Consider the following 27,088-nt stretch of genomic DNA (forward strand, 5'->3'; position numbering starts at 1 on the left):
ATTTTCAGAGATTACCTTCACAGAATGCCCTGCCTTAAGCAGGGCCACTATAGTAGCAATCTTGTCACATTTGATTTCACATCCACTACCCATAGCCAGCAACACAGATGCCAAACCACTGATGATGATGATATGGTTTAACGTCACACACTCCCCCCTATCGGGAGGCTAGGACGGTGCCCCTCACAGAGGGCTTTGTAGCATGGAATTTAATGAACCATGCCCTGGGTTCAACTTTGCCGTTGGCAGGATTCGAACTGCCTTCACACTCAACCTTTGCCACAAGTAACGATGCCTTAACCCGCTCAGCCAGCAAGCTTCCTTCCAAACCACTGAGAATTTACATAAAATCAAAAGCAAAACACGGAGCTCCAGAAACATAATCCTCCCCCTTTCGAATCTCAAACAGCACCGAGCCTGGAAACCCTGTATACCCTGGTGGCAGCCAGCCCTGGTCTCGCTGCCAGGCATACAAATAAATATCTGGCTCACTTGGGATATTGAGGGCAAGGGACTTCCAATTTGTGGCATAAGTATTGATACCTAATGGTGGCTGTGGTATATGACATACTTCTCTCTCTCCCTCCCTCCCTCCCTCCCCCCCCCCTGTGTAACCTAAGTTTCTTTGTTTTTGTTGCTCATACATTATATATCCTATTTCAAATCAACAAATACCTTATACAGTATAGATAAAAAAAAATTAAAGATATTTTTTTGTCTCAAATTTGCGTGCATCTTTATTTGCAAGTGTTTTTTTTTTTTTTTTTTTTTTTTTTTTTAGATACACAAGCCCCTGGCTGCGCCGACCCGGCTATGCCAGGGGGCTTGGCCTGCGGTGCTGCTCGCTCTTCTTCTTCTTCTTCTTAGAGTTCTTCTTCGAGTTCTTCAAGTTCTTCTTCTTCGAATTCTTCTTCGATTTCTTCATCGAGTTCTTCTTCGAGTTCTTTTTCTTCGAGTTCTTCGAGTTCTACTTCTTCTTCGAGTTCTTCTTCTTCTTCTTCTTCTTCTTCTTCGAGTTCTTTGAGTTGTTGTTGTTGTTCTTCTTCTTCGAGATATTTTTACCTTTAAAAAAAGGTTTATTTTCTCGCTTGAGGATAGGTCATATTGGCGCATGCGCATTTGGTCTAACGATAACAATTTCCGAAAAAAAAAACATAATATTAATAAATGAACAACGTGAATCAGATCAGTTCCAGTTGAAAACGTGAAACGAACTGAATAAACCCTTACACCTACCCAGGGTCCGGTGCGACCGTTTTGCCGGGTCTCGAGAAAAACTCGCAAACCGGAGAATTATTTTTTTATTTAGTATAAAGCACCCGGCTTCGCCGGTCCTGGCTCCGCCAGGGGTGCTTGGCCTGTGGCGCTGCTCGCCGCCCATGGTTGTACATGAATACCGTGTTATTATCATTGTTTTATTAACAAACCATTACAATTTTTGTCTTCTTTATAGGGGGAGATACATCTTCATCGCTACTACCAATGATTTTGTACAGAAGTTCCTTCACACTCTCTAATTCTTTCATATGGTTTTCGTTATCTGCTTTCAGGTCGTTCTCGCGTTTTTCCTTCTCGTCCTTCAGTTCCTTCTTGAGTTTCTCATTTTCTTCCTTCAGTTCCCTCTCGCATTCCATTTCCGCCATTTTGGTGTTATCCTCTCTACCCAAATAGTCGTTATTATAAAACTCTTCGGGCATGATCATGCTGACGGCTTCCTCTTCAGTAATCGAAGGCAATACAGAAATTGAATGATCAGGTTCTTCTTCAGCTATTCGTGCCTCTTCGTTACAATGGATAACTTTCAAGTCCATAAAATCTTCCTTTGGGCTCTGTTTCCCAGAACATTTGTCAATGACGGGAGTTTTTTCGTCTTTCAGTAAAAAGTTCTTTATACACGCAATTGCGTGCCGGTTTCCTTACATATTCGTCTCCCTGCTTACGGTATCCCGTGTACACAATCAGGGAATCGTGGCTTGTTACCCGCGAACACGCCACGTACAGCTGTCCATGAGCAAAACACTGGGCTCTGTCTAAAAGTAATCCACAACGATCAAACGTTTGTCCTTGCGATTTGTTGATCGTCATGGCATAGCATAATCTTATAGGAAATTGTTTCCTTTTGAATATGACAGACGTGTCTGTAGAGTCTAATGTTATCCTGGGAAGCATAACCTGTTCACCTCTGTATGCGCCCGTTAAGATATTACCAACAATAATGTTCTTTTGTAGATTGACTATTATTCTTGTTCCATTACACAATTTCGGAGGACAAATATTTCTCATAACCATCACGACAGCCCCGATTTTCATCTTCAACTCGTGAAGAGGGATTGAAGGACTGTTGATAGAATTGTATACTGATGTTTGAATGTCCATTTCATTATCCACAGAAGTATCCTCACTTTGATAGATCTTCGCTTCTGTGTTTAGTCGCTTGAAAACCATGTCATTAATACAATCAACATCATCGTTAGTAGGAGAAATGATTGTTCTTTTCTCGAAATAAGAAACGTTGAGGAAGTTCTCTTCGAACTTATCGTATACTCTTTTCACCAACTCTTCCCTGTTGTTTACTATTACTCCAAAATTAGTAGGAAACACATATTCCTCTTTATGTGTTGTTCCCAACTCCAAAAGTTCTCTGGCAAATTGACGATTTAAAACATCATCATTTTTCAACCTCACATTTTGTGTTAGTTCCAAATGAGACAAATGTCCCCAAAATTAACTTGACTTTATCCAACAATCAATTTCATCACCTCCACACACCACTGGAAGAATTTGACGAAAGTCTCTTGCGCATATGAATACCACACCTCCCATAAAACGGTTCACACCCAATATGTCTCGAAGAGTAATGTCTAAAGCCATTATGGTGTTTTTGTTAGCCATGACGGCCTCGTCCCACACAATCAAAGAGGTCATTTCAAGTAAATTTGCCATCTCCGTATCTCTCTTCACATTGCATGAACGTACTTCATTGTGCTCCATAATAGGTATCCTGAACATGTTATGGGCTGTCCTTCCTCCATGAAGAACAGTTGCAGCAATTCCAGAGGAAGCAACAGCTAACGCTATCTTTTCCTTTGATCGAACCGTGTCCAAGAGAACATTCAAAAGGAATGATTTTCCGGTTCCCCCAGGAGCATTTATGAAAAAGCCGTTTACAGGGTATTTGTGTCCATTTAGTACTCTTTCCATTATAGTGTCGTAACAGTATCTCTGTTTCTCGTTCATCAACAGTATCTTTTCCTTCACTTCCTCTGCTAGTTTTGCTTTATCATATGCCTTCTCTCTACGTACAATATTGGTTAACTTTTGCCCGTTTCTTGAAGGAGGTAGACCGTACTGTTCAATCCTGCTTCCGCCACAATTGTATACCTTTTCTTGTATGTCGTCGAGGGCATCACGGTATATTTCGTCGTTATAGTCCGTTAACCCTCTACGAAAAAGGTAATCACTCGCGAATAAATCCTTTGTTTCTTCCCATATGTTCCTCTGATCCTCCAGATCTGAAAACACCAACATGCTAGCATATGTTGTTCTCAATTGATCCCTGTTGTTGGTATGAGAGATGATTTCCATTATTGTTTTCAACCAAGTTTCTTCATCATTCAGCAAACCCATGGCTTTGACTGCTTCCCTGTATGTGTCGTGTGTGACACTGTCCACTGTCCTGAGGTCTTCGTAGGATGAAGGCCCCTTGACGTGTGTCAATAACACACGGAGGTAAAACAGTTCTACTGTTTTGTTCGTAACAGCCCTTATCCGTCCGAGAGCCGCTGTTCTAGTTTTTCTTTCTAACCACTTCGAGTTAGCCTTATCATAAATGAAATGGTTAGGAATTTCATGATAATAAAGGGTGGCTGCAAATTCGTTTTCCTTACATAACTTGAAGAATGCTGTAAGTTGAGTATCCTTTGCAGTTTTGCATTGTAAGCTTGCAGCATTTTCGTTCTCCTTGAAAAATATTTCGTTTTCGCCTTCCAGATGAAGGTCTAGAGTTGTAACAGGGGGAAAACTTTTGTGTATTGGAAACTTGAATATCTTCCATGTAGCTTCGTTAGCGTTGACGTACCGAGCATCTTGATAATTTCTTACTTCATTGATGACTTCGTCGTCTTCTTTTGTTTTTTAATACAGTATGCGGTCACAACCCTTGTTCACGTACTTAGTCACGTAAGCTATAGCTTTTATAGAGTTTGAACACTCAACGTTTATGTGGGCGTTATATTTAAGACACAAATACGGATTATACGGTACAACCCAGGAGTTATCCACATTCACAATGTTTCCTTTGACTTTCTTTTCAAAACTATTGCCTCCTTCTCCTATAGCCCTTCTTCTGTACAGTGGGTACCCGTTATTCCCGAATAACAAATTATCCCTACACGGTTTAGGAAATCCCTTGCCACAGCAATTTTTTCCTTGCACAGATTTTGTTTGGCAACACACAAGTGATTCATCGAATCCTTTGCAAGGTCCATGGATCAAACATTTTGTAACTATTTCGAATAATTTCGGTTCTTTGTTTTTGTCTGGTATTTCTGCAGATATTATATTACTAACCAATTCCGCATTTATTGTGTTTTTCATCCATAAGAGAATATGAATATGGGGAAGACCTCTTTTCTACCATTCTACACTATAAAGATACGCCTTTACTTTTCCGAAAATGCATCTGACTGTCAAGTCATCTATGAGGCTGTCGATTTTCATCTTGAAAATTCTGCTAACTAAATCAGGTCTATCTCCTTTGTTTTTCGACGTGCTTTTGGTTTGTGTTGACGACTCCTCTAGTTCTGTCCATGCTGGATTCATCGTAAACGTCATGAAAAAATCAGGAGAACCGTAATTGGACACGAAAGCAAGCGCATCTTGCTGTCGCTGCTTCATGTATCTTGGCCCTCCCACGTATGTTGGAGGTATGATTATCCGCTGCCCTTTATGTTTTCCGTTTTCTCCCTGCAAAATGTCAGACCGTTCTTTTCTGATATCACTTTGGTTATTTTCAATGAATGCTAACCTCATTGACTCAACTTTTACATAATTGTCAACAACAAATTGCTGGAATAAACGTCGACATTTTGTTACATAATTGAAAATCCCTTCACGTTCCATGTACATCGAAGAGTAAAAGGAAGCAGGGGTCAACCTGTCGTACACCCGCTTTTTACGGCCTTCCTTCTGTGTCAGTTTCAGACTATGTGAATAACCAACGTTTCCATTAGGTATTAATAACGGATACTGGAAGGCATCATAGAATACGTTTTCATGGGTAACAATTTTAGTATTATATTTCGTATCTGGTTTGGGAGATTCTATTGTTATTTGCAGATGACGATTTGAAGTATCTAAGTTAATGATGGCTCCAACTGAAGAAGAAGAGGTTGGTAGATGATACACTCCTTTGTGTTCGCGGGTCTGTATGCCTTCCGTGGACTTCAAAGTTATTGAAACTTCAGGGACTTTTCCATTCTTTTCTACATGGAGTCGTATAAAATCCTTTGCAGTTTCAACTTCTTTCAAAATTTTAGAGAGGCATTTATTATTGGTTGTAAAATAATTGAAAAAGAGTCGTACTATTGCTTCGTTATCCTGAAAAGCTTTAAATTCTCGTTTTCAGCGACTTTTAGTTGCTGGATTATCGGTTCTGTCCCTTTTCGATAAATTAGACGCATTCGTTATTTTGCTAGCTCTGAATTTTATTTGTTGGTAGACATCGTGATAGAAATAAAGATCCAGAAAACAGTTGGTTTTCTTTTTCCACAAAACACCCCTTTCATTTTTAAATAATCCAAAAGATGCTTGAAGACGTTCGGGTCTCAAATACCCTATTTTATGGTATATTCTTCCTTGGATCTTATAGCACATAGCTTTATCTGCATCATTTTCTAATCTTCCTGATGTACATAAAGACGTAAAGGAAAACATTAAATTAAAACCCGCTATGTTATTCAAAAACCGCTTAGAGAGCTCCGTTTTACCCTCATAAAGTTGAAGTATGTCTCCATCTTCAATAACTGAAGGGTTAATGGGAGGCACTTGCCCAGAATTACAACATAGAGTCTTGGGTTCTTTTTTCCATAACAATGCCTGGCAGAATTTACATTTGAAGTCGCCGAGTTTTCCGATATAGTGAGGTTTAACTTTTGATTCGTTACGTGTAGTTCCTTCAAGTTCCCCCATATCGAAATCATCCATTACAGTTTTTTCACTGTCCTCCTTTTGCTTCAATCGTCGCTCTTCTCTATCCTCACTTAAAAGTTTCAATTCTTCTTTGTTTAACTTTCTCAACAACCCTTCATTCTCTATACTAACTTTTAGTTTCCTCACCACTTTCCGCTTGGCTGTTTCTTCCATTTTCCTCTTTCGCATTTCCTTTTTTCTCAATCTTTTTATTTGTTCCTTTTTCTCATTTTGTATCCTCTCTTCTTCCTTTTGTTTCAGCAACACTTTTTTATGTACCTCTTTGTCTTTTCGTATAGCGTACTTATTTTTCCGTTTAATTCGCTTGAAGTTCTTGAAAAGCATGTCCAAATAATGCATCTGATAAGTTCTGTGATTAGACACACCTCCATTTTTCTTAAAGCTCTTGTAGCCCGCTAAATAGTGCTTCAGAAAATTACCAGAAACACTATCCTCTATTTCACCATCAAATAATGGCAAACCATCAAACATTTCATCACGTACATACATACATATACCAAGGCTTTTTTTCCCCTTACCAGGGGGTTAGCCAAAAAGGACAAGGCACAAAAACATTCCCACCCATTTCATCCCCGAAAACACTCCACACCCCTCCACCCTCCCTCCCATCTTAGCACCTCCTAGATGATGGGTCATCCCTACACCCTGTCCACTGCCCTGGGTCAGAAGCAGTGACGCAGGACACAGCACATCCACAGCAAGGCCGCTTCATTAAATCGGCGACCCCCCCCTCTCCGTCCCCCCATATAAAGGAGAGGACGGGGAGAAATCCCTTCGGGCTGCGTCAAAATTTTTGCTCACACACACTACCTCACCCCCATTCCCCCGTCCAATCCACCTCATGCATCACAACATCATCCATATACAACCATTCTCCATTCACCCCTGTCTTCTGTCCTCTCCCGTCCTTCCTCAACCGACATTCCCCTCTTCCCCAAAGCCCCCTTCACCCCATCCATCCATCTCATCCTAGGACGTCCCCTCATGTTCACTCCCTCCACATCTGCCTTCCATACCTCCTTTACTAGTCTTTCTTCACTCATTCTTTCCATGTGTCCAAACCATCCTAATACTCTTTCATCCACCCTATCTCCCAACTCCCTTTCCACCCCTGTTCTCCTCCTCACTTCCTCATTTCTCACTCTATCTACCCCATCATACTTCTCAGACACTTCATCTCAAACACATTCAAGTTCCTTCTCTCTTCCTCTCTCATGTTCCACGTTTCTGCTCCATACAGTGCTGTTGGCACAATCACTCCTTCATACAGTCTCCTCTTAGCATCCATTCCCAGATTCCTATTCCTCGTTACACTTTTTAAACCACCAAGGCATTTACTCGCTTCTCTCAATCTACATTCTACCTCCACCTTCACTCCACCCTTTCCTGCCACATTTGCACCCAAATATCTAAAACTATCCACTTCCTCCAGTTGCTCTCCCTTAATGCTCATTTCCAGATTACTGCCACTTCCACCCCTTGTACATCTCATCACCTTACTTTTACCCACATTTATCTTCAGCTTTCTTCTATCACACACTCTCCCAAACTCTGTCACCAGCTTCCTCAATCCCTCCTCCGATCCTGCCACAAGCGCTAAATTGTCTACAAACAACAGCTGGCTCACCTCCCACTTTTCTCCATTTTCCTTAACCATCTCCAATCCCTGACCCACTACCCTAGCATTTACCTCTCGCACCACCCCATCCATGTATAAGTTGAACAGCCACAATACGTAAAATCATCGGATTCTCGTATTGTGATATTGAACTTCAATATCTTATGATGAAACTTCTTCACGTATTCATTAAGAGAAAAGGACTTTTTGGTACCATAAAGGTCCGGAAAGTTTTTGCTATGCTCTGCCCTTAATGTGTTTAGTGTTTTAAGGTCCTTTGATACCTCACTTTTAGATACATTCTTCGTATTAGTCACCCACTTCCAAAAGTGACGTTGGCGCTTCTTCCTAGCTGCTGCGTCGTCTGACATCTTACACACTCATGGTAATTCGCCAAAGGTATGGAGCAAAGCTTTACATGAGGTAGCGCTGCGCGTGTCACAGAATTACCATGTACCGCCGGTGGTCGATCATGGTTTTGAAATTAATTTTTTATTAGTTAGTAGACTTGGGTACAAATGTGGCAGGGAAAGGTGGAGTGAAAGTGGCGGTAGAATGTAGATTGAGAGAAGCGAGTAAATGCCTTGGTGGATTAAAGAGTGTAATGAGGAATAGACATTTGGGAATGGATGCTAAGAGGAGACTGTATGAAGGAGTGATTGTGCCAACAGCGCTGTATGGGGCAGAAACATGGAACATAAGAGAAGAAGAGAGAAGGAGTTTGAATGTGTTTGAGATGAGGTGTCTGAGAAGTATGATGGGGGTTACTAGGCTAGATAGAGTGAGAAATGAGGAAGTGAGGAGGAGAACATGGGTGGAAAGGGAGTTGGGAGATAGGGTTGATGAAAGAGTATTGGGATGGTTTGGACACATGGAAAGAATGAGTGAAGAAAGACTGGTAAAAGAGGTATGGAAGGCAGATGTGGAGGGAGTGAACATGAGGGGACATCCTAGGATGAGGTGGATGGATGGGGTGAAGGGGGCTTTGGGGAAGAGGGGAATGTCTGTTGAGGAAGGACGGGAGAGGACAGAAGACAGGGGTGAATGGAGAATGGTTGTATATGGATGATGTTGTGATTGCATGAGGTGGAATGGGCGGGTGGATGGGGGGTGAGGTAGTATGTGTGAGCAAAATTTGACGCAGCCCGAAGGGATTTCTCCCCGTCCTCTCATTTTATGCAATGGGGGAACGGAGAGAGGGGGTCGCCGATTTAATGAAGCGACCTTGCTATGGATGTGCTGTGTCTTGCGACACTGCCTCTGACCCAGGGCAGTGGACAAGGTGCAGGGATGACCCGTCATTCAGGATGTGCTAAGATAAGAGGGAGGGTGGAGGGGTGTGGAGTGTATTCAGGGATGGAATGGGTGGGAATGATTTTATGCCTTTTTCTTTTTGGCTACCCCCCTTGTAAGGGGGAAAAAGCCTTGGTATATGTATGTATGTATGTTTACATCACTGAGGTATTGCCTTTCCAACAGCTCATTTGTCAGTATTAGAGGTACATGTATGCCTTATACTTAAGCAGTATTCTATTTTACCTTGTTTTGCGAAGATTATTTACAGTTAAGGTACTGTAATACTGTAGGTCTACCAGATAAATTGTGGGCACCAAAAATGCATGAATTTTAACCCAAAAACATAACGTGTGTATAGTCAGGCCCGGCCCGAGAGTTTTTGATGCCCTAGGCGAAGCTGAAAAATTATGCCCCTTGTGTCCTCTCCTTGAAAGTTCACCCAGGGCCAGTGGCTCGGGGACAATAATTTTTGGTTCAATTTTGTATCAATTATAGTTGATGGTAACAAAAAGAGCCATTTTATAGCAATATACTCTGTATTGTAATACATCAACGATCCAATACTAAGTTTAAAAAAAAAAATTGTGCAACACATTGTTGGAAATGAAATTATGTAGGCTACAATAAAAAACTATTGGTTTCCATGACACACTTCAACAAAAATTACAATTCCACTTTCCTAGCTTTTAGACTGGCGAATTTTTCCACTAATTTAGCAAAATCCAAGTTAGAAGCTTCCTCATTCTCTATTGATATAGTAGGTAAACCAACAAGCCTTTGCTGCAGCATTGTTGAGCGCAAGTAAGTTTAAATTAGCTTCAGTTTAGAGAAGCTGCGTTCTCCACTTGCAACGGATACTGGCAAAGTTAATAACATTCTGAGGGCAATCACAACATTTGGTACACTATCTTGCAGTTTTTGATCAAATATAAAGCAAAGTGCTGCTTGTGGGAGCATGGGTTTCGTCAAGCGCCTTGATACTGCCTTGAGCTCTGAACATAGGTCTCTTGCATCAATGTCGTGATGCCCATTGTGTGTTAATGACTTTTCTAAATTTTGGCAGTCATGAAGAATATCTGCGTTTGGTGCATTTTTTATTCCATGGATGTCATATAAGAAGCCAAATATTGCTTTGTAGGAATGTAGCTGGTGAAATCTTTCTTCTACTGACTGTATGGCCATGTCAAGAACGCTATAATAAAATTCTACTTTAAACGTATGGCTGGGGTCTTCTAGTGATTCCTCATGTTCTTCATAATCAAATAGACGCTTCTTTCGCCGTTTTCGTGATTGTTTTTTCTCAAATTGTGGCTCTATTTCCAAATCTTGAGCCACCTCTGTAGAATCAACCAGAACTTTTTGAAAACCACTATCACATCTACAGCTCAGAAAGTAGCTTTTTGTTGCTTCCAACTGTTTGGTAGCTGGTGATATTGACTTCAAACAGGATGTTATACCATGTGACAAGTGAAACAACAAACTCATATTTGGAAACAGCATCAGCAAACTCCTTGGCTTCAACCCGGGTCGAACTTCCAGATGACCCTTTAAGGTTTGTGTCTTCATAAATTTCAAGTAAAGCATCATATATGTCAGCAAGATGATATCTGAGGGGTTTAAGAGCATCAATCCAACTTTCCCACCTGGTCTCACTTAAAGGTTTGATGGTTAAGTCTTTCATGATACTGACCAAAACCTGCCATCGATGAGTTGAGATTGAGAAAAAATTATACAGATGTTGTACTATGCCAAAAAAAATTGTAGCTTGAAGACAACATTTGACAGCATCATTCACCACTAAGTTTAATGAGTGTGCACTGCAAGGTACAAAGAAGGCACATGGATTCATATCAAGCACACTCTGCTGAACACCATTGTGTTTTCCTTTCATGTTGCTCCCATTATCATATCCTTGACCACGTAAATTGTCTATCTGTAACCCCACATTTTGAAGCTCATCCACCAGTGTTTCAGTCATGAAAGCTCCAGTAGTTTCTTTTAATGGAACAAAGCCTAAAAAACTTTCTTTGATGCAAACTTGATGCTGACTAACCTCTGGCTCTTTTTTAATATCTACATATCGAAGAATCATTGTCAGTTGCTCTATGTGGCTGATATCAGGTGTACAATCTAATATAATTGAGAAATATTTTGCAAGCTTTACTTCGGCCAAAATTTTCTCTTTAATTGCACTTGCCAGCAGTTGTATAAGTTCATTTTGGATCCTTTTTCCCAGATAGTGCACCATAGTCTCTTTGTTAATTCTACGTAAATGTTCATTCATGACTGGATCAAATAAAGACAGAAATTCAACCAACTTTAAAAAATTTCCATTGTTGGGACTGTAGAGGCTCTCATTTGTTCCTCTAAATGCTAAGTTCTGTACAGCAAGAACCCTAGACAACGCAATCAAACATTCCAAAAAATTTTGCCAGTACTTTTCTTCCTGCTTCAAACTCTGCTGTTCAATATGATCAATGGTTTTTCCTTGTTTCAATCGTAGTTCAAGTTCACGCCAGGTTTGATAGTTGTCAATATGTTCCGTGCTTCTTTCATGAACAGAAAGAATTGCTGTGGTATTCTGCCAATCATTAGAAACTTTTTTATGCAGAGAAACGTTAGGTTTGGAGGAAAATAATTTACAGCAAAAACAAAAGATAACATCTTTCGAAGTTGAATAAACCAACCAGTCACGGCATACTTCCTCACCATTACTTAGTCTTCTTTTGTAATGTATAGGGGAAAATCTTCTGTTCTTAGAATTCTTGGGGAAGTTGTATGAAGAAATGTGCTGTGGTCCATGTTGTACAAGCAGTTGTCGCAAAACATTATTGCATGTGTCAGGCCAAGTTGCTGGATCTCCATAATTCACATCACTAATTCCAATGTCAGATACAGCAGCAGGTTCAATACCATCAGCTTTTTCTCCAACAGAAGTCTGTGCAACATCTACTTTACAGTCTGTGTTTGAAGTTGCAGTGGGTTCAATATTGGTACTACCTGCTGATTTACTACCATTTTCGCTTGTTTTTTTCTCTACTTAGATACTTAAAAAAAGAACCCTCTTGTTTTGCTACTGCCTTTGCTTGTTCTGCTTTGTGTTTGCGATTTTGCACCCCTGAGGGCTGCTTTCTATTACTCATCTGAAAAGCACAAATTGGGAGGAGTATTATTGTTAATTCCTATTAGACAAATCTTAATAAATATCAATTAATGCATTCCATTGGAGTATATACCGTATAGACAGTTTAGATATATTCCTCTTTAGGGTTTATTCCTTTTCATATAAGGGTTAAACACACTAGGCCTAGTTCACCACCACAACCATATATATTCATGTTAATAGTAATATACATAATTAGTCACTTTTTATTATGTTTGGTAAATTTATAGTTTCTTCCCCATCTCGGAAACTTTGATTGAAATATATTTTTTCTGGTAGATTTTAGTGTACTATGAACGAATATGACTGTCGTTTCTGGGGGAAATGGCTATTTATTTTATTTTTTGTTTCATTTCTTTTTTAATCACCTGGTGTTCACAAACGTAAAGGCCACTAACCTAACCTAACCTGAGCTAAAGGTAATTAGCCTAACTATACCTAACCTAACCTAACCTAACCTAACCTAACCTAACCTAACCTAACCTAACCTAACCTAACCTAACCTGACCCAAGATTTTCAGTAAGTGCTAGTGATGTTAAACGTGATTTTTCCCATTAAGTATAGAGAAGAAAATGCTTCGAATAATGATGATTATCCGATGGTATATGTGAAAATTACCGTTGTTAAAACGAGGAAGAAACTATAATAATACCTTATGTTTTTCCAAGTATTTCAAATTATATATAGTCTAGCCTAATATCAAATTTTCACACATCGATATTTCCAAACATTTTTATGGTCGGTTTCCAACCTCACATTCCAACCTCAATTTGAATCTCCCCTCTACCTTTGGTTTCACTCTATAACATATCAATATGGGTAAGTATTGTAATGAAACATAACGCAATACAATCACGTTATATTCACCGACGTGGAACACTATATAAGAACTTTAAAAAATAACATCGAAGATCTAAACAACCCAATTTTCTTACTTCATAAACACAGCCGTTGCGTTGGCGGGAGTTGAATGCTGGCGACTGGCGTGTGTTCGGTGTTCCTGTAGGGTATCAGCTTTGTTAGTGGGGAGTGGTGGCGTGATATTTGAAACTGTGTTTCTACCAGAGCATTCGATCGGTGTTTTCTCACCCTGTCCCTACTGAATTGAAAAATAAGAAAAATAGGGGAAATTTGGCAAAACGCTTCTGCAAATTAACCAATTAGTTACTGGTCTGACGCCTGACAGTTAATGATTAAACCATGCTTATTAAAGTACCGAAATAGGAATTACTGCTTGATGCCCCTCTCAGCCTGATGCCCTAGGCGACCACCTAGATTCGCCTAATGGTAGGGCCGGCCCTGTGTATAGTGCAACCCCCTATTTTTTCTAGTAAATTTTTTATTGTAAAAACTCACACTATACAAGAGTATTTATGGTGTCTATGCATATATATGGTAGACTGTTTCCTCACATCCTTTAGACATGTAGTCATTCTGAACCTCTTCAATATGAGTCAATTTTTGTTGCAGCATCAGCTGCCAGATGTACAATGATTTGATGCTGCATCACAATACTTGTGTTATAAGATACAGAATTACAGCTGTATTACTCATTCTCTTTCACTCTGAATATTAATACATTCATACACCAACAGCTTTTCCCCTCTTACAAATGAAGTAGCCAAAGTCAAAGACATAAATCCACTCCCACCCATTTACAAAGGAGCATGCCAACAGAAGACCTTTTGGTCCATAACTAGGTTGGATGCAAAAATATTATTATAATGATAAATACATACATATACCAAAGGCCTTTTCCCCATTAAAGGGGAGGTAGCCAAAAAACAAAGGCAAACCACTCCCACCCATTCTATCTCCACATACTCCACTCCCATCCATCCCTTTCCCTCCCTCCCTCTTGGCTCCTCCTGGTTGACAGGTCATCCTTGCAGCTCACCCACTGCCCAGTGTCAGAAACAGTGTCACAAAACAGCACATCCCCAGCAAGGCTGCTTCATACAGAAAAAGAGAAGATTGGGAGAAATCCCTTTGGGCTGCATCAATTTATTTTCCACACGTACTTCCTCACCCCCCATTCCCCACCCACTCCCTCTCATGCATCACAGCATTATCTATACACAACCATTCTCCATTCACCCCTATCTTCTGTCCTCTCCCATCCTTCCTCAACAGACATTCCTCTTTTTCCCAATACCCCTTTTATCCCATCCATCCATCCATCTCATCCTAGGTCACCCCCTCATGTTCACTCCTTCCACCTCTGCCTTCCACACTTCTTTTACCAATCTTTCTTCATTCATTCTTTCCATGTGCCTAAACCATCCCAATACTATTTCATCAACCCTATCTCCCAACTACCTTTCCACCCTCGTTCTCCTCCTCACCTTCTCATTTCTCACACTATCCAGCCTAGTAAACCCTATCATACTTCTCAGGCACCTCATATCAAACACATTCAAACTCCTCTATTCCTCTCTTATGTTCCATGTTTTTGCCCCATACAGTGCTGTTGGCACAATCACTCCTTCATACAATCTCCTCTTAGCATCCATTCCCAAATATCTATTTCTCATTACACTTTTTAATCCCCCAAGGCTTCTCACAATCTACATTCTACCTCCACTCCTCCCTTTCCAGTCACATTCACACCCAAGCATCTAAAACTATCCACCTCTAGTCTCTCTCCCTTAATACTCACTTCCATTCCACTGCAACTCCCTCACCTTGTCCATCTCATCAACTTACTTTTTCTTACATTTATCTTCAACTTTCACACATCTTCCCAAACTCTGTCACTAACTTCCTCAATCCCTCCTTTAATCCTGCTACAAGTGCAGTGACGTCAGCAAACAACAACTGGCTTATCTCCCACTTTTCTCCATTTTCTTTAACCATCTCCAATCCTTGACCCACCACCCTTGCATTTACCTCGCACACCACCCCATCCATGTATAATTGGACAGCCAATGCAACATAACACATCCCTGATGATGTCCCACCTTTACTTCAAACCACTCACTCTATTTGTAATCCTAATACAAGCTCTACTATCGCAAAAACTCTTGACTGCTCTTAAAAGCTTTCCTCTTATCCCATATATCTGCAACACCTTCCACAGTTCATTCCTTCTACCCTGTCATAAGCCTTTTCCAGATCCATAAAAGCCCCCAAAAATCCTTACCTTTTCCTAAAGCTTTCTCATCTACCTGTCTTACCATATAAATCTGATCTATGCAACTCCTACCTGTCCTAAACCCACTGCAACTGCAACTACCTTTCCCTCCCTATCCTCTTTCACATTTAGTAACTCCCTAAAATACTAAGCCCATCTTCCTCATACTGCTTTCTCTTTTATTATATGTTGTTGTAGGTGATATATATATGTGCATACATGCTCATTTATGTAAATGTATATTTATATGTTTTCATCTTCCCAGGTTATACCAATGTGTTGAACGTTTACCACATCTTTGTGAAGCAATTGGAAAGTACTGTGGGAAACATGAAGCAACCCTATCAGCTGTGTTCTCGGTGCCCCTCCAAGAGTCCGTTGGCGATTTAGCTAAATATCAAGAGATGATTGAAACAACAGTTGATACTAAAAAAGCGAATGAAGGAGATTTTGTTGTAAAACCAGATTTTGATGAAGTTTTGTCAGGTGAGTTTGATGACAAACATGTTAATTATCAACCAGATCATTCCATATCAACTTTGATATGGTCAGCCTCAGCTACCTTAATTCAACTTGGGAATGGCTTTGAAGGTGATAGTGGTATTTTTAGTAGCTCATTGGCATCCTCTGAATACATATATACATTCAGTAGTAAAGGATAACAGATGGAGAGCAGTAAAAAGTGGAGTTCTACAAGGTTCAGTGTTTGCACCAGTAATGTTTCTTGTATGTCATTGGCATGTTGGAAGGAACAACAAGCTATGTCAACATGTTTGCAGATGATGCAAAAATCATAAAAAGGGTGAAAATTAAGGAGGATGGTAGACTGTTGCAAGAAGATGTAGCCACTATTTTTGCATGGAGCCAAGAATGGGAAATAAAGTTGAATACCAAATAATGGAAAGTACTGGAAATGGGTAATAATGGCAAAAAACCATCCTTAACCTCTTCACTCTGGGGCACATCGCACGTCTGGCAGCATTAGATGCCTGACATATGATGTTGCATCATAATAATCGCATTGTAAAAAATAAAGTCAGTGCTCAATCGTTCGTTCTCTTTCACCCGTGAATTTTGATAACCATAGAAATTATGATGAAGCCAGTTTAGAGAGAATGGAGGTTACGTAGATATGACTACAATAAATATAATAAAGACGCCGACGTCGGCATCATCGCGTACCCACTTGCTCCTCATGACGCCTACATAGGCGTCACTGTATGGAAGTGGTGTAGGGGGTTGACTCTCATTTCGGTGATTCGCTCGATCGGATTATGCATTTCTGGTCCTCCCAACCTTATCCATTTATGTAAGACAATGAAAATTTAACACAATGTGCAGGAAAATGGGATGCATCTGTGACAGAAATTACATTGAAATCCATTAAGAAATTGTTACACAACAGATGATTTACTTGCAATTTTGAGTTATTTTTGAAATAACGTTTATTTTTCCAAAAGTATGAGGAGAATAATGATTTCCTTTGGTGTACAGTTAGTAGACATCCAGATGTACCTAAACTAGTATACTCGTAATTATAAGTGAAAAAGAAAGTCAGCCTTACAGCAAATTATAAAAAACAAAAAACAAAATCACAACTGTAAAAAATTGTCAAAAATAGATATCAAGTAGGTTAAGAATGAATTTACTAGTTTTGTTAGATATAAGTATCACAATCATTTTCCAACAAGAATGATCAAAATTGCTTATTTACACATGAAGTTATAGTTACTTTTGTGCAAAAAAACTAGTTTTGAGAAAATAGCATTTTTATGTTTATATATTCACTACTCCATAAAAGTGCCTCCAAAGAGTATCAAATGCACATATCTACTTACATAATCCTTTGACCATTTCTGGGAAGTAAGCAGCAGATGTTCATTACATTTCTTTTGTACCCATGCCAGCTGAGAATCGTGACAATCCTAACCTTCCATATCCTTCACATAATGAATGGTACACATGCATTACAATCCCTTTGCTAAGGTGAGTATTCTTGCACTTCTCAGGTTCAGAATGGAGCAAAATACTTCGGCAACTATCACATCTGACATATTTTTTTATGGAGTAGTGAATTTATAAACAAGAAATGTATAAAATAGGATAGCACGTGGAGAAATTACGCATGCATACGCTGAACCCTTTTTCGATCGCACTGAATGTGGTGACTTCTGCCTAACCTATCGTACAACAATATCAGAGTATAAAATTCTCAAGAACAAAAAAAAAAAAAAAAAAAAAAGACAAAATACAAGGAAAACAAACCATAGCAAAGAAAGGGGCGTGGCTGACGGGCGGACCTTTAAATCTCTGGCCCTTTAAACCCGCCATTACCTGAAAAGGATGGCGTTATACGTCTGGAAACCAGTCCCACGGTGTTCAGGGACACCACACCAGTCCACACCCGAAGTTTGACAAAATCGAATATTTTTCACCGAAATGAGAGTTAACCCCCTTAAAGATGATGGTCTGCTTTATAGAGATGAAAAAATATATATATATGGAAAAATAAAAAATAAAATCTTGCTAAAAATAGTTTCGAGAGTTATCAACAACTTCCCAAAGTTTTAAACTGGTGGGGGAAAAGAATACTGCCACCAAGTATTTCCACTTAGATCGTAAGAGGCGAGAAGAAAGGGATGGGGAGTGGGACTAGGCATCCTTCTCCTTGTAGCCCCACAGGGGACATTCCTAAACAAAAAAGTAAAGGCATAAGAGGGTCTGGGAGTTTTCGGAACAGCACCCTAAGGTTTGGGTCTTTTAATGTGCGTGGATGTGGTACAGATGAGAGTAAAAAGGAAGAGAGAGGTAGTATGTTTGTACATACATACATACATATACCAAGGCTTTTTCCCCCTTCCAAGGGAGGTAGCCAAAAAGGGAAAGGCATAAAAACACTCCCACCCATTTCATCCCCAAATACACTCCACACCCCTCCCACCCTTCCTCTCATCCGAGCACCTCCTGAGAAGAAAGATGGATGTGTTGGCTTTGAGTGAAACTAAGTTGAAAGGGAAGGGTGAGTGTAAGTTTGGGAGTGTAAGTGGGAGGTTATCAGGAGTGAAGAGAGGGCGAGGGAGGGAAGGGGTGGCTATACTAGTAAGTGAAGAGATAGGTAAACGTGTAGTGGGGTGGAAGGAGGTTTCCTCAAGGATAATGTGGATGAAGGTGAAATTGTGAAAGGAGATGTGGGTCTTTGTAAGTGCATATGGGCCTGGCAGTGAGAAGAGTGTAGAAGAAAGGGAGGCCTTTTGGATAGATTTAAATGAGTGCATAGAGGGTTTAGGAAGAAATGTCAATGTAATAGTACTGGGAGACCTTAATGCTAGAGTAGGAAATGGTCCAATTGATGGAGTGGTTGGGAAATGTGGAGTTCCAGGAAAGAATCGTAGTGGAGAGTTGATGGTGGAAATGTGTCTAGAAAGAGAGTTGATGATAGCAAATACAGTGTTTCGGAAGAAAGTGAAGCATAAGTACACATGAGAGAGGGTGGTGGATGAAAGGGTGGTAGAGCATTGATGGATTATGTAGTGGTAAATAGGACTATGATAGGAAGAGTTAAGGATGTACATGTGCTAAGGGGAGAGGGTGGGGGAATTTTTTTTTTTTTTTTTTTTTTTTTTTTTTTTTTTGGGGGGGGGGGGGGAAGGTAAGTTGAGAGTGGAGGATAAATGGAGAAAGAGGAACGAGACAAAAGGTAGGGAGGTACTTAGAGTGAACTCTTTAAAGGAAAAGGAGAAGGAGTACAAGAAGAAGCTGAAGGAGGAGTGGGAGGGAGTGAAGGATAGAGTAGAGCTGGGTGTGGAGGAGGAATGGGGATGGTTCAAGGAGGGAGTCACAAAGTGTGCAAGGATGGTGTGTGGAACAAGAAGGACAGGAGGAAATAGAAGGAAGGGTAGTGAATGGTGGGATGAGGAAACAAAGAAGGTTGTAGAAGAGAAGAAGCGAGCTTTCACAGATTGGTTACAAAATAGGACGAGGGAGTCATATCAGAGGTACAAAGACAAGAAAAGAGAAGTAGAGCAAAAGGTAAGGGAGGCAAAGAGGAGAGCAGATATGAAGTGGGGTAAGAGTATGACAGAAAATTTTGAAAGTAATAAAAAGATGTTTTGGAAAGAAATTAAGAGAGGAAGAAGAGGCGAATCAAGTAGAGAAGAAAAGGTAAAAGGTGCAGATGGAGAGATGATAATGGAAGGGAAGGCAGTAAGGGGAAGATGGGCAGAATATTTTAGGGAGTTGCTAAATGTGAAGGAGGATAGGGAGGGAAAGATAATTGCAGTGGGAAATACGAAGAAAATGAGAGTGATGAGTGAGGAGAATGGAGGAGAAATAAGGAAGGATGAGGTGAAGGGAGTTGTTAAGATGATGAAAGCAGGTAAGGCACCTGGTGTGGATGGATTCCATGCAGAATGTCTAAATAAAAAAGGAGGTACAGTAATGGTGGACTGGATGGTGAGGTTAGTTAATGTTTGCTGGAGAGAGGGTAGAGTGCCGGAGGACTGGAGGAGTGCCTGTATAGTTTCTCTTTACAAGGGAAAAGGGGACAAGTGTGAATATAGTAGTTTCAGAGGGATTACTTTGTTAAGTGTAGTTGGGAAGGCTTATGGGAGGATCTTGATTGAAAGGATTAGGAGAGGAACAGAAGGAGTAATTGGTGAGGAATAGTGTGGATTTAGGACGGGTAGAGGTTGTGCAGATCAGATCTTTGTGGTAAGACAAACATGTGAGAAAGCTATAGGAAAGGGGAAGGGTGTTTTTGGGCTTTTATGGATCTGGAAAAGGCTTACGATAGGGTAGACAGAAAGGCACTGTGGGAGGTTATGCAGATATACGGGATAGGAGGAAAGCTTCTAGGAGCTGTCAAGAGTTTCTACAAGAGCTTGTGTCAGGATTGGAAATGGAGAGAGTGAGTGATTCGAGGTAAAGGTGGGACTTCGTCAGGGATGCGTTATGTCGCCCTGGCTGTTCAACTTATACATGGATGGGATAGTGCGAGAGGTAAATGCAAGGGTAGTGGGTCAGGGATTGGAGATGGTTAAAGAAAATGGAGAAAAGTGGGAGGTGAGCCAGCTGTTGTTTGTGGACAATTTAGCGCTTGTGGCAGGATCGGAGGAGGGATTGAGGAAGTTGGTGGCAGAGTTTGGGAGAGTATGTGATAGAAGAAAGCTAAAGATAAATGTGGGTAAAAGTAAGGTGATGAGATGTACAAGGGGTGAAAGTGGCAATAGACTGGAATTGAGCATTAAGGGAAAGCGACTGAAGGAAGTAGATAGTTTTAGAGACTTGGGTGCAAATGTGGCAGGAAAGGGTGGAGTGAAGGTGGAGGTAGAATGTAGATTGAGAGAAGCGAGTAAATGCCTTGGTGGATTAAAGAGTGTAATGAGGAATAGACATTTGGGAATGGATGCTAAGAGGAGACTGTATGAAGGAGTGATTGTGCCAACAGTACTGTATGGGGCAGAAACATGGAACATAAGAGAAGAAGAGAGAAGGAGTTTGAATGTGTTTGAGATGAGGTGTCTGAGAAGTATGATGGGGGTTACTAGGCTAGATAGAGTGAGAAATGAGGAGGTGAGGAGGAGAACAGGGGTGGAAAGGGAGCTGGGAGATAGGGTTGATGAAAGAATATTAGGATGGTTTGGACACATGGAAAGAATGAGTGAAGAAAGACTAGTAAAAGAGGTATGGAAGGCAGATGTGGTGGGAGAGAACATGAGGGGACATCCTAGGATGAGGTGGATGGATGGGGTGAAGGGGGCTTTGGGGAAGAGGGGAATGTCTGTTGAGAAAGGACGGGAGAGGACAGAAGACGGGTGAATGGAGAATGGTTGTATATGGATGATGTTGTGATTGCATGAGGTGGAATGGGTGGGGGGATGGGGGGTGAGGTAGTATGTGTGAGCAAAATTTGACGCAGTCCGAAGGGATTTCTCCCCGTCCTCTCCTTTTATGCAATGGGGGGGACGGAGAGGGGGGGTCGCCGATTTAATGAAGCGCCCTTGCTATGGATGTGCTGTGTCTTGCGACACTGCTTCTGACCCAGGGCAGTGGACAAGGTGCAGGGATGACCCGTCATCCAGGAGGTGCTCAGATAAGAGGGAGGGTGGAGGGGTGTGGAGTGTATTCAGGGATGGAATGTGTGGAAATTATTTTATGCCTTTCCCTTTTTGGCTACCACCTTTGTAAGAGGGAAAAAGCCTTGGTATATGTATGTATGCTCTCTCTCCTTACATTCAGAACATAGTTTATTTTGATGTGTCGAATATTGGTATTTCTAGAAAATGTAACTAGGTACTTAAGAGAAAAAGAGGATAAAGAAATAGCAAAAGAAGTAATGAAAATAAGTACAAGATGAGGGGCAAGAAATAGAAAGGGAAATAGAAGTGCATAGAAATGGACAATACTCAAAGAAAAAAAAAACAACCTCTAAAAATTGAACTAGGTCACAATTGATAGCAAAAGTGTTAGCAAAAACAGAAAAGTTTGCAAAAAGTGAAAACTATAAAACTACATGGATAAAAAGGAAATGAGCGATGAGGAAAAAGAGAAAAGACAAAAAAATATAATGAAGCTAATGAAAAAAATGAGAAAAGAATTGAGACCGTAAAAGAGTTTTTTCTGGGAGTTTGCTGGACTTGAGGCTGAGAAAATGGTATATCAAAAGAAAGGTAACGCAGGAAACAGAAAACAAGGAGGTAAAGGAAAAAAATTAAAAGTAACTTAAACATAGATGGTCTAATTTCAGGGTTAGATGAATTGAATTATTATCTGGCAGAAGAAAAACCAGATATAATGGGAATTGTAGAGACAAAATTAAAAGGTCCACTACCACCAAATAGTGTTGGACAAGGTTTATATAATCACTGGATAAAAATAGAGGAAAAACAGGGTGGAGGAGTCATGTTTTTGACTATGAAGGGCTTAAATAATGATATGAAAAATAGAAAATTTTTCTTGAAGAATGACCATTCCAAAATGTTGGAAGACACAAGACATTAAATGAAATACTGACAGGAGGAAATCTAGTAATTATTGGTGATTTTAACTTTAAAGACATATGTTTGAAGATGACAGTGAAAGGTGGAGAGGACCTTTGGGGAAACATATTACTTGACATGACCATTGAATACACAATGACTCAATGGGTAAAAGAAAATACCAGATAAAGAAACGAACTATTGAGACTAGATTTAGTATATGCATTAGAGCCTGAACTTGTAAAATGAAATTCAAGACACCAATTGGGAAAAGTGTCCACATACTACTTGAGCTCAAACTAAAAGAAGAAATATATACAGGGAGAAATGAAAAACACAGAAAAGGAAGAGTGATGTATAACAAAACAGGTTTTGGAAAACTTAGAAAATTCTTTCAAAAAGCGAGTTGGGAAAAATTCTTTAATGAAGAAACACAGAATTGTATAATGAAGGAGTGGATAAATATGTACCAAAACAAAAACAAAAACAGGAAAAGGTGTACATTAAGTGCTGGTATAACAAAAAATAAGTGAGCCAGAAGATAAAAGAGACAAAGCTTGGAAAAGATGGGGAAAAAACCTGGAAAGTGGCAAATATACATCAAACTAAGAAATGAATATGTAAAAATACATAGGGAAAAAAAAGAAACTATGAAAGGCATAATAGACAAATGTAAAGATCAACCAAAATTATTCCATAGATATGTGAATGGTAAACTAAAAAATAGTAAATAGTAAAACTAGATCGAGGATTAGGAGAGGAACAGAAGGAGTAATTGGTGAGGAACAGTGTGGATTTAGGACAGGTAGAGGTTGTGTAGATCAGATCTTTGTGGTAAGACAGATATGTGCGAAAGCTGTAGGAAAGGGGAAGGATGTTTTTTGGGCTTTTATGGATCTAGAAAAGGCTTATGATAGGGTAGACAGAAAGGCACTGTGGGAGGTTATACAGATACACTCACTATCCGAGTTACGACCTGTGCGACGTACGTCCACCCGTACTTACGACCACATTCAGCAGATGCCTACATGCACATATTATGAGTTTACTGGTTTACTGTACGTTTGCACGTGGCGTCCAACATCCCGTACGACAGTTACGGCAGCACAGCATCTCAAAACCTGCTGTCCAGCTATGTGGCTTGCCAGGGTATTGCAGATAAGGCACAAACATGTTGAGCCAGCCCAGCGGGATCTCTGTGTGGGCACCTGGAACATTCCCCCTCACAAGATGATCGACTTCCCATTTTTATCAGTGGAGCTCAGGAACATTAGATTAGGTATATAGTAGCCCTCATACAAGGGATCAATACTAAAAATATCAGTCAATACAGATTTTCACTTGATAAGATAAGATGGTTTCAGTGTTATAAGTTGTTTTATATTCTATTGTTATATGCAATTTATTTCACCATGGTTATTGGAAATGTATTTTCTAAGTTGTAGAAAAGGAATGTCTGTACAGCAGTGGGGTTGCATGCCAAAATCCACTAGTGTGGGAGTCGTATTGACACCCACCAGCTATCATTGTTCAGTCACTTGTATTATATCTATCACCTATCCATACTCCAGAAAAAGAGAAGACAGGGAGAAATCCCTTTAGGTTGTGTCAAAATATCATTCACACACACTCACCCCCCATCTCCCACTCACTCCCTTCCATACATCACAGCATCATTCATACACAACCATTCTCCACGCACCCCCTATCTTCTGTCTTCCTCCTCGCCTCCTCATTTCTCACTCTATCTAGCCTAGTAACCCCCATCATACTTCTCAGACACCTCATCTCAAACACCTTCAAACTCCTCTCTTCTTCTCTTATGTTCCATGTTTCTACCCCATACAGTGCTGTTGGCACAATCACTCCTTCATACAGTCTCCTCTTAGCATCCATTCCCAAATGTCTATTCCTCATTACACTCTTTAATCCACCAAGGCATTTACTCGCTTCTCTCAATCTACATTCTACCTCCACCTTCACTCCACCTTTTCCTGCCACATTTGCACCCAAGTATCTAAAACTATCCACTTCCTTCAGTCGCTTTCCCTTAATGCTCAATTCCAGTCTACTGCCACTTTCACCCCTTGTACATCTCATCACCTTACTTTTACCCACATTTATCTTTAGCTTTCTTCTATCACATACTCTCCCAAACTCTGCCACCAACTTCCTCAATCCCTCCTCCGATCCTGCCACAAGCGCAAAATTGTCCGCAAACAACAGCTGGCTCACCTCCCACTTTTCTCCATTTTCTTTAACCATCTCCAATCCCTTGCATTTACCTCTCGCACCACCCCATCCATGTATAAGTTGAACAGCCAGGGCGACATAACGCATCCTTGACGAAGTCCCACCTTTACCTTGAACCACTCACTCTCTCCATTTCTAATCCTGACACAAGCTCTACTACTCTCATAAAAACTCTTGACAGCTCCCAGAAGCTTTCCTCCTATCCCGTATATCTGCATAACCTCCCACAGTGCCTTTCTGTCTACCCTATCATAAGCCTTTTCCAGATCCATAAAAGCCCAAAAAACATCCTTCCCTTTTCCTATAGCTTTCTCACATATCTGTCTTACCACAAAGATCTGATCTACACAACCTCTACCTGCCCTAAATCCACTCAGTTCCTCACCAATTACTCCTTCTGTTCCTCTCCTAATCCTCTCAAGATCCTCCCATAAGCCTTCCCAACTACACTTAAGCTAATCCCTCTGAAACCACTACATTCACACTTGTCCCCTTTTCCCTTGTAAAGAGAAACTATACAGGCACTCCTCCAGTTCTCAGGCACTCTACCCTCTCTCCAGCAAACATTAAATAACCTCACCAACCAGTCCACCATCACTGTACCTCCCTTTTTCAGACATTCTGCATGGCATCCATCCACACCAGGTGCCTTACCTGCTTTCATCATCTTAACAACTGCCTTCACTTCATCCTTCCTTATTTCTCCTCCATTCTCCTCACTCATCACTCTCATTTTCTTCGCATTTCCCACTGTAGCTATCTTTCCCTCCCTATCCTCCTTCACATTTAGCAACTCCCCAAAATATTCTGCCCATCTTCCCCTTACTGCCTTCTCTTCCATTATCATCTCTCCATCTGCACCTTTTACCTTTTCTTCTCTACTTGATTCGCCTCCTCTTCCTCTCTTAATTTCTTTCCAAAACATCTTTTTATTACTTTCAAAATTTTCTGTCATACTCTTAACCCATTTCACATCTGCTCTCCTCTTTGCCTCCTTTACCTTTTGCTTTACTTCTCTTTTCTTTTCTTTGTACCTCTGATATGACTCCCTCATCCTATTTTGTAACCAATCTGTGAAAGCTCGCTTCTTCTCTTCTACAACCTTCTTTGTTTCCTCATCCCACCATTCACTACCCTTCCTTCTATTTCCCCCTGTCCTTCTTGTTCCACACACCATCCTTGCACACTTTATGACTCCCTCCTTGAACCATCCCCATTCCTCCTCCACACCCAGCTCCACTCTATCCTTTACTCCCTCCCACTCCTCCTTCAGCTTCTTTTCGTACTCCTTCTCCTTTCCCTTTTCATTCAAAGAGTTCACTCTAAGAACCTCCCTACCTTTTGTCCCTTTCCTCTTTCTCCATCTATCCTCCGCTCTCAACTTGGAGCTGCAACGTCTACATCGTGGGACCACCCCCCAACCCCAAGAGTTGGGGGCCAATCAGCAACAACCACCCCTGGCCATCAGCTCTACGCAGATGGCACCGATCTCCAAGGAGGAGCTACGCCTACCTGGGGGAGTACCACAATCCTTTTTTCCAACATACAATGTTAACTTTTTTCTGCACTGAGGGGTGATTTTCCGGCGATCACCCCTCTTCTTCTACTTTTAGCCGAAGATGTAGAGAGCAATCCTGGGCCCACCACAAAATACACATGCCCAACATGCTCTAAACCCATTACTTCGAGCAGACAGACAAAGGGCTCAGTTCAGTGCAAAATGTGCAAAAACTGGGCCCACCTCACTTGTACAACACTTGCTGACACAAACCAATACACAAACACTTGGACATGTTCTACCTGCCCTCCAGTAACCCCACTCCCACCTCCCCAACCACAGCCAACACCCTTACCCACTCCCAATTTCCCTTTGCCCTTACCCCCGATTAGTACTCCCCTTCCTTTGTCCCCGATCTCTCCTTTCCCCCCGTCTGACCCAGATCCTACACCTTCCCCACTACCACCCCAACCTCAACCCCAAACGGCAACATACAACACATACAAAACACACAACATCAACATATTACAACACAACATTGACGGTATTAACACTAAAAAACATGAACTTGAACACTTTCTTAAACAACACAACATACACATTGCGATTTTACAAGAAACAAAACTAAGACACTCACACAAAACACCATCATTTCATAATTACACCACCATCAGACAAGACCGGACTGACGGCAATGGCGGTGGACTCATCACCCTGATCCACCACTCCATCTGTTTTGTGGACACAAGTGCCACAACCAAAATTCTCCTCCCTACCACAGATAACACAACAGAAACCCAATCCATTCGAATCTGCACAGGCAACAATTCAACACTGACAATAGTTAACATGTACATTCCCCCCCAATCATCCCCCACAGTTCCAAACACCTTCAGACCTCAACTTAGCCAACTAACCTCAATCCCCAACCTGATCATG

At 40.8% G+C, this 27,088-nt stretch overlaps 1 protein-coding gene across 5 annotated transcripts in view; it reads left to right on the top strand.

Moving 5' to 3' along the window:
- spel1 (DNA mismatch repair protein spel1) overlaps positions 1-27,088 on the top strand; it is a 184,347-nt gene that overhangs the window by 57,548 nt on the left and 99,711 nt on the right. For all 5 annotated transcript variants that reach the window (XR_012967616.1, XR_012967615.1, XM_076208394.1 and 2 more), the window contains one exon: positions 15,687-15,907. Coding sequence is in view for 3 of the 5 variants with exons in the window: in XM_076208394.1 (XP_076064509.1) it covers positions 15,687-15,907 (221 nt within the window). In the remaining 2 variants the exon portion in view is untranslated. The remainder of the gene's footprint in view (positions 1-15,686; positions 15,908-27,088) is intronic.

Source organism: Oratosquilla oratoria, chromosome 25 (genome assembly GCF_046742065.1).
Source record: "Oratosquilla oratoria isolate Oo_2021 chromosome 25, ASM4674206v1, whole genome shotgun sequence".
NCBI lineage: Eukaryota > Metazoa > Arthropoda > Malacostraca > Stomatopoda > Squillidae > Oratosquilla > Oratosquilla oratoria.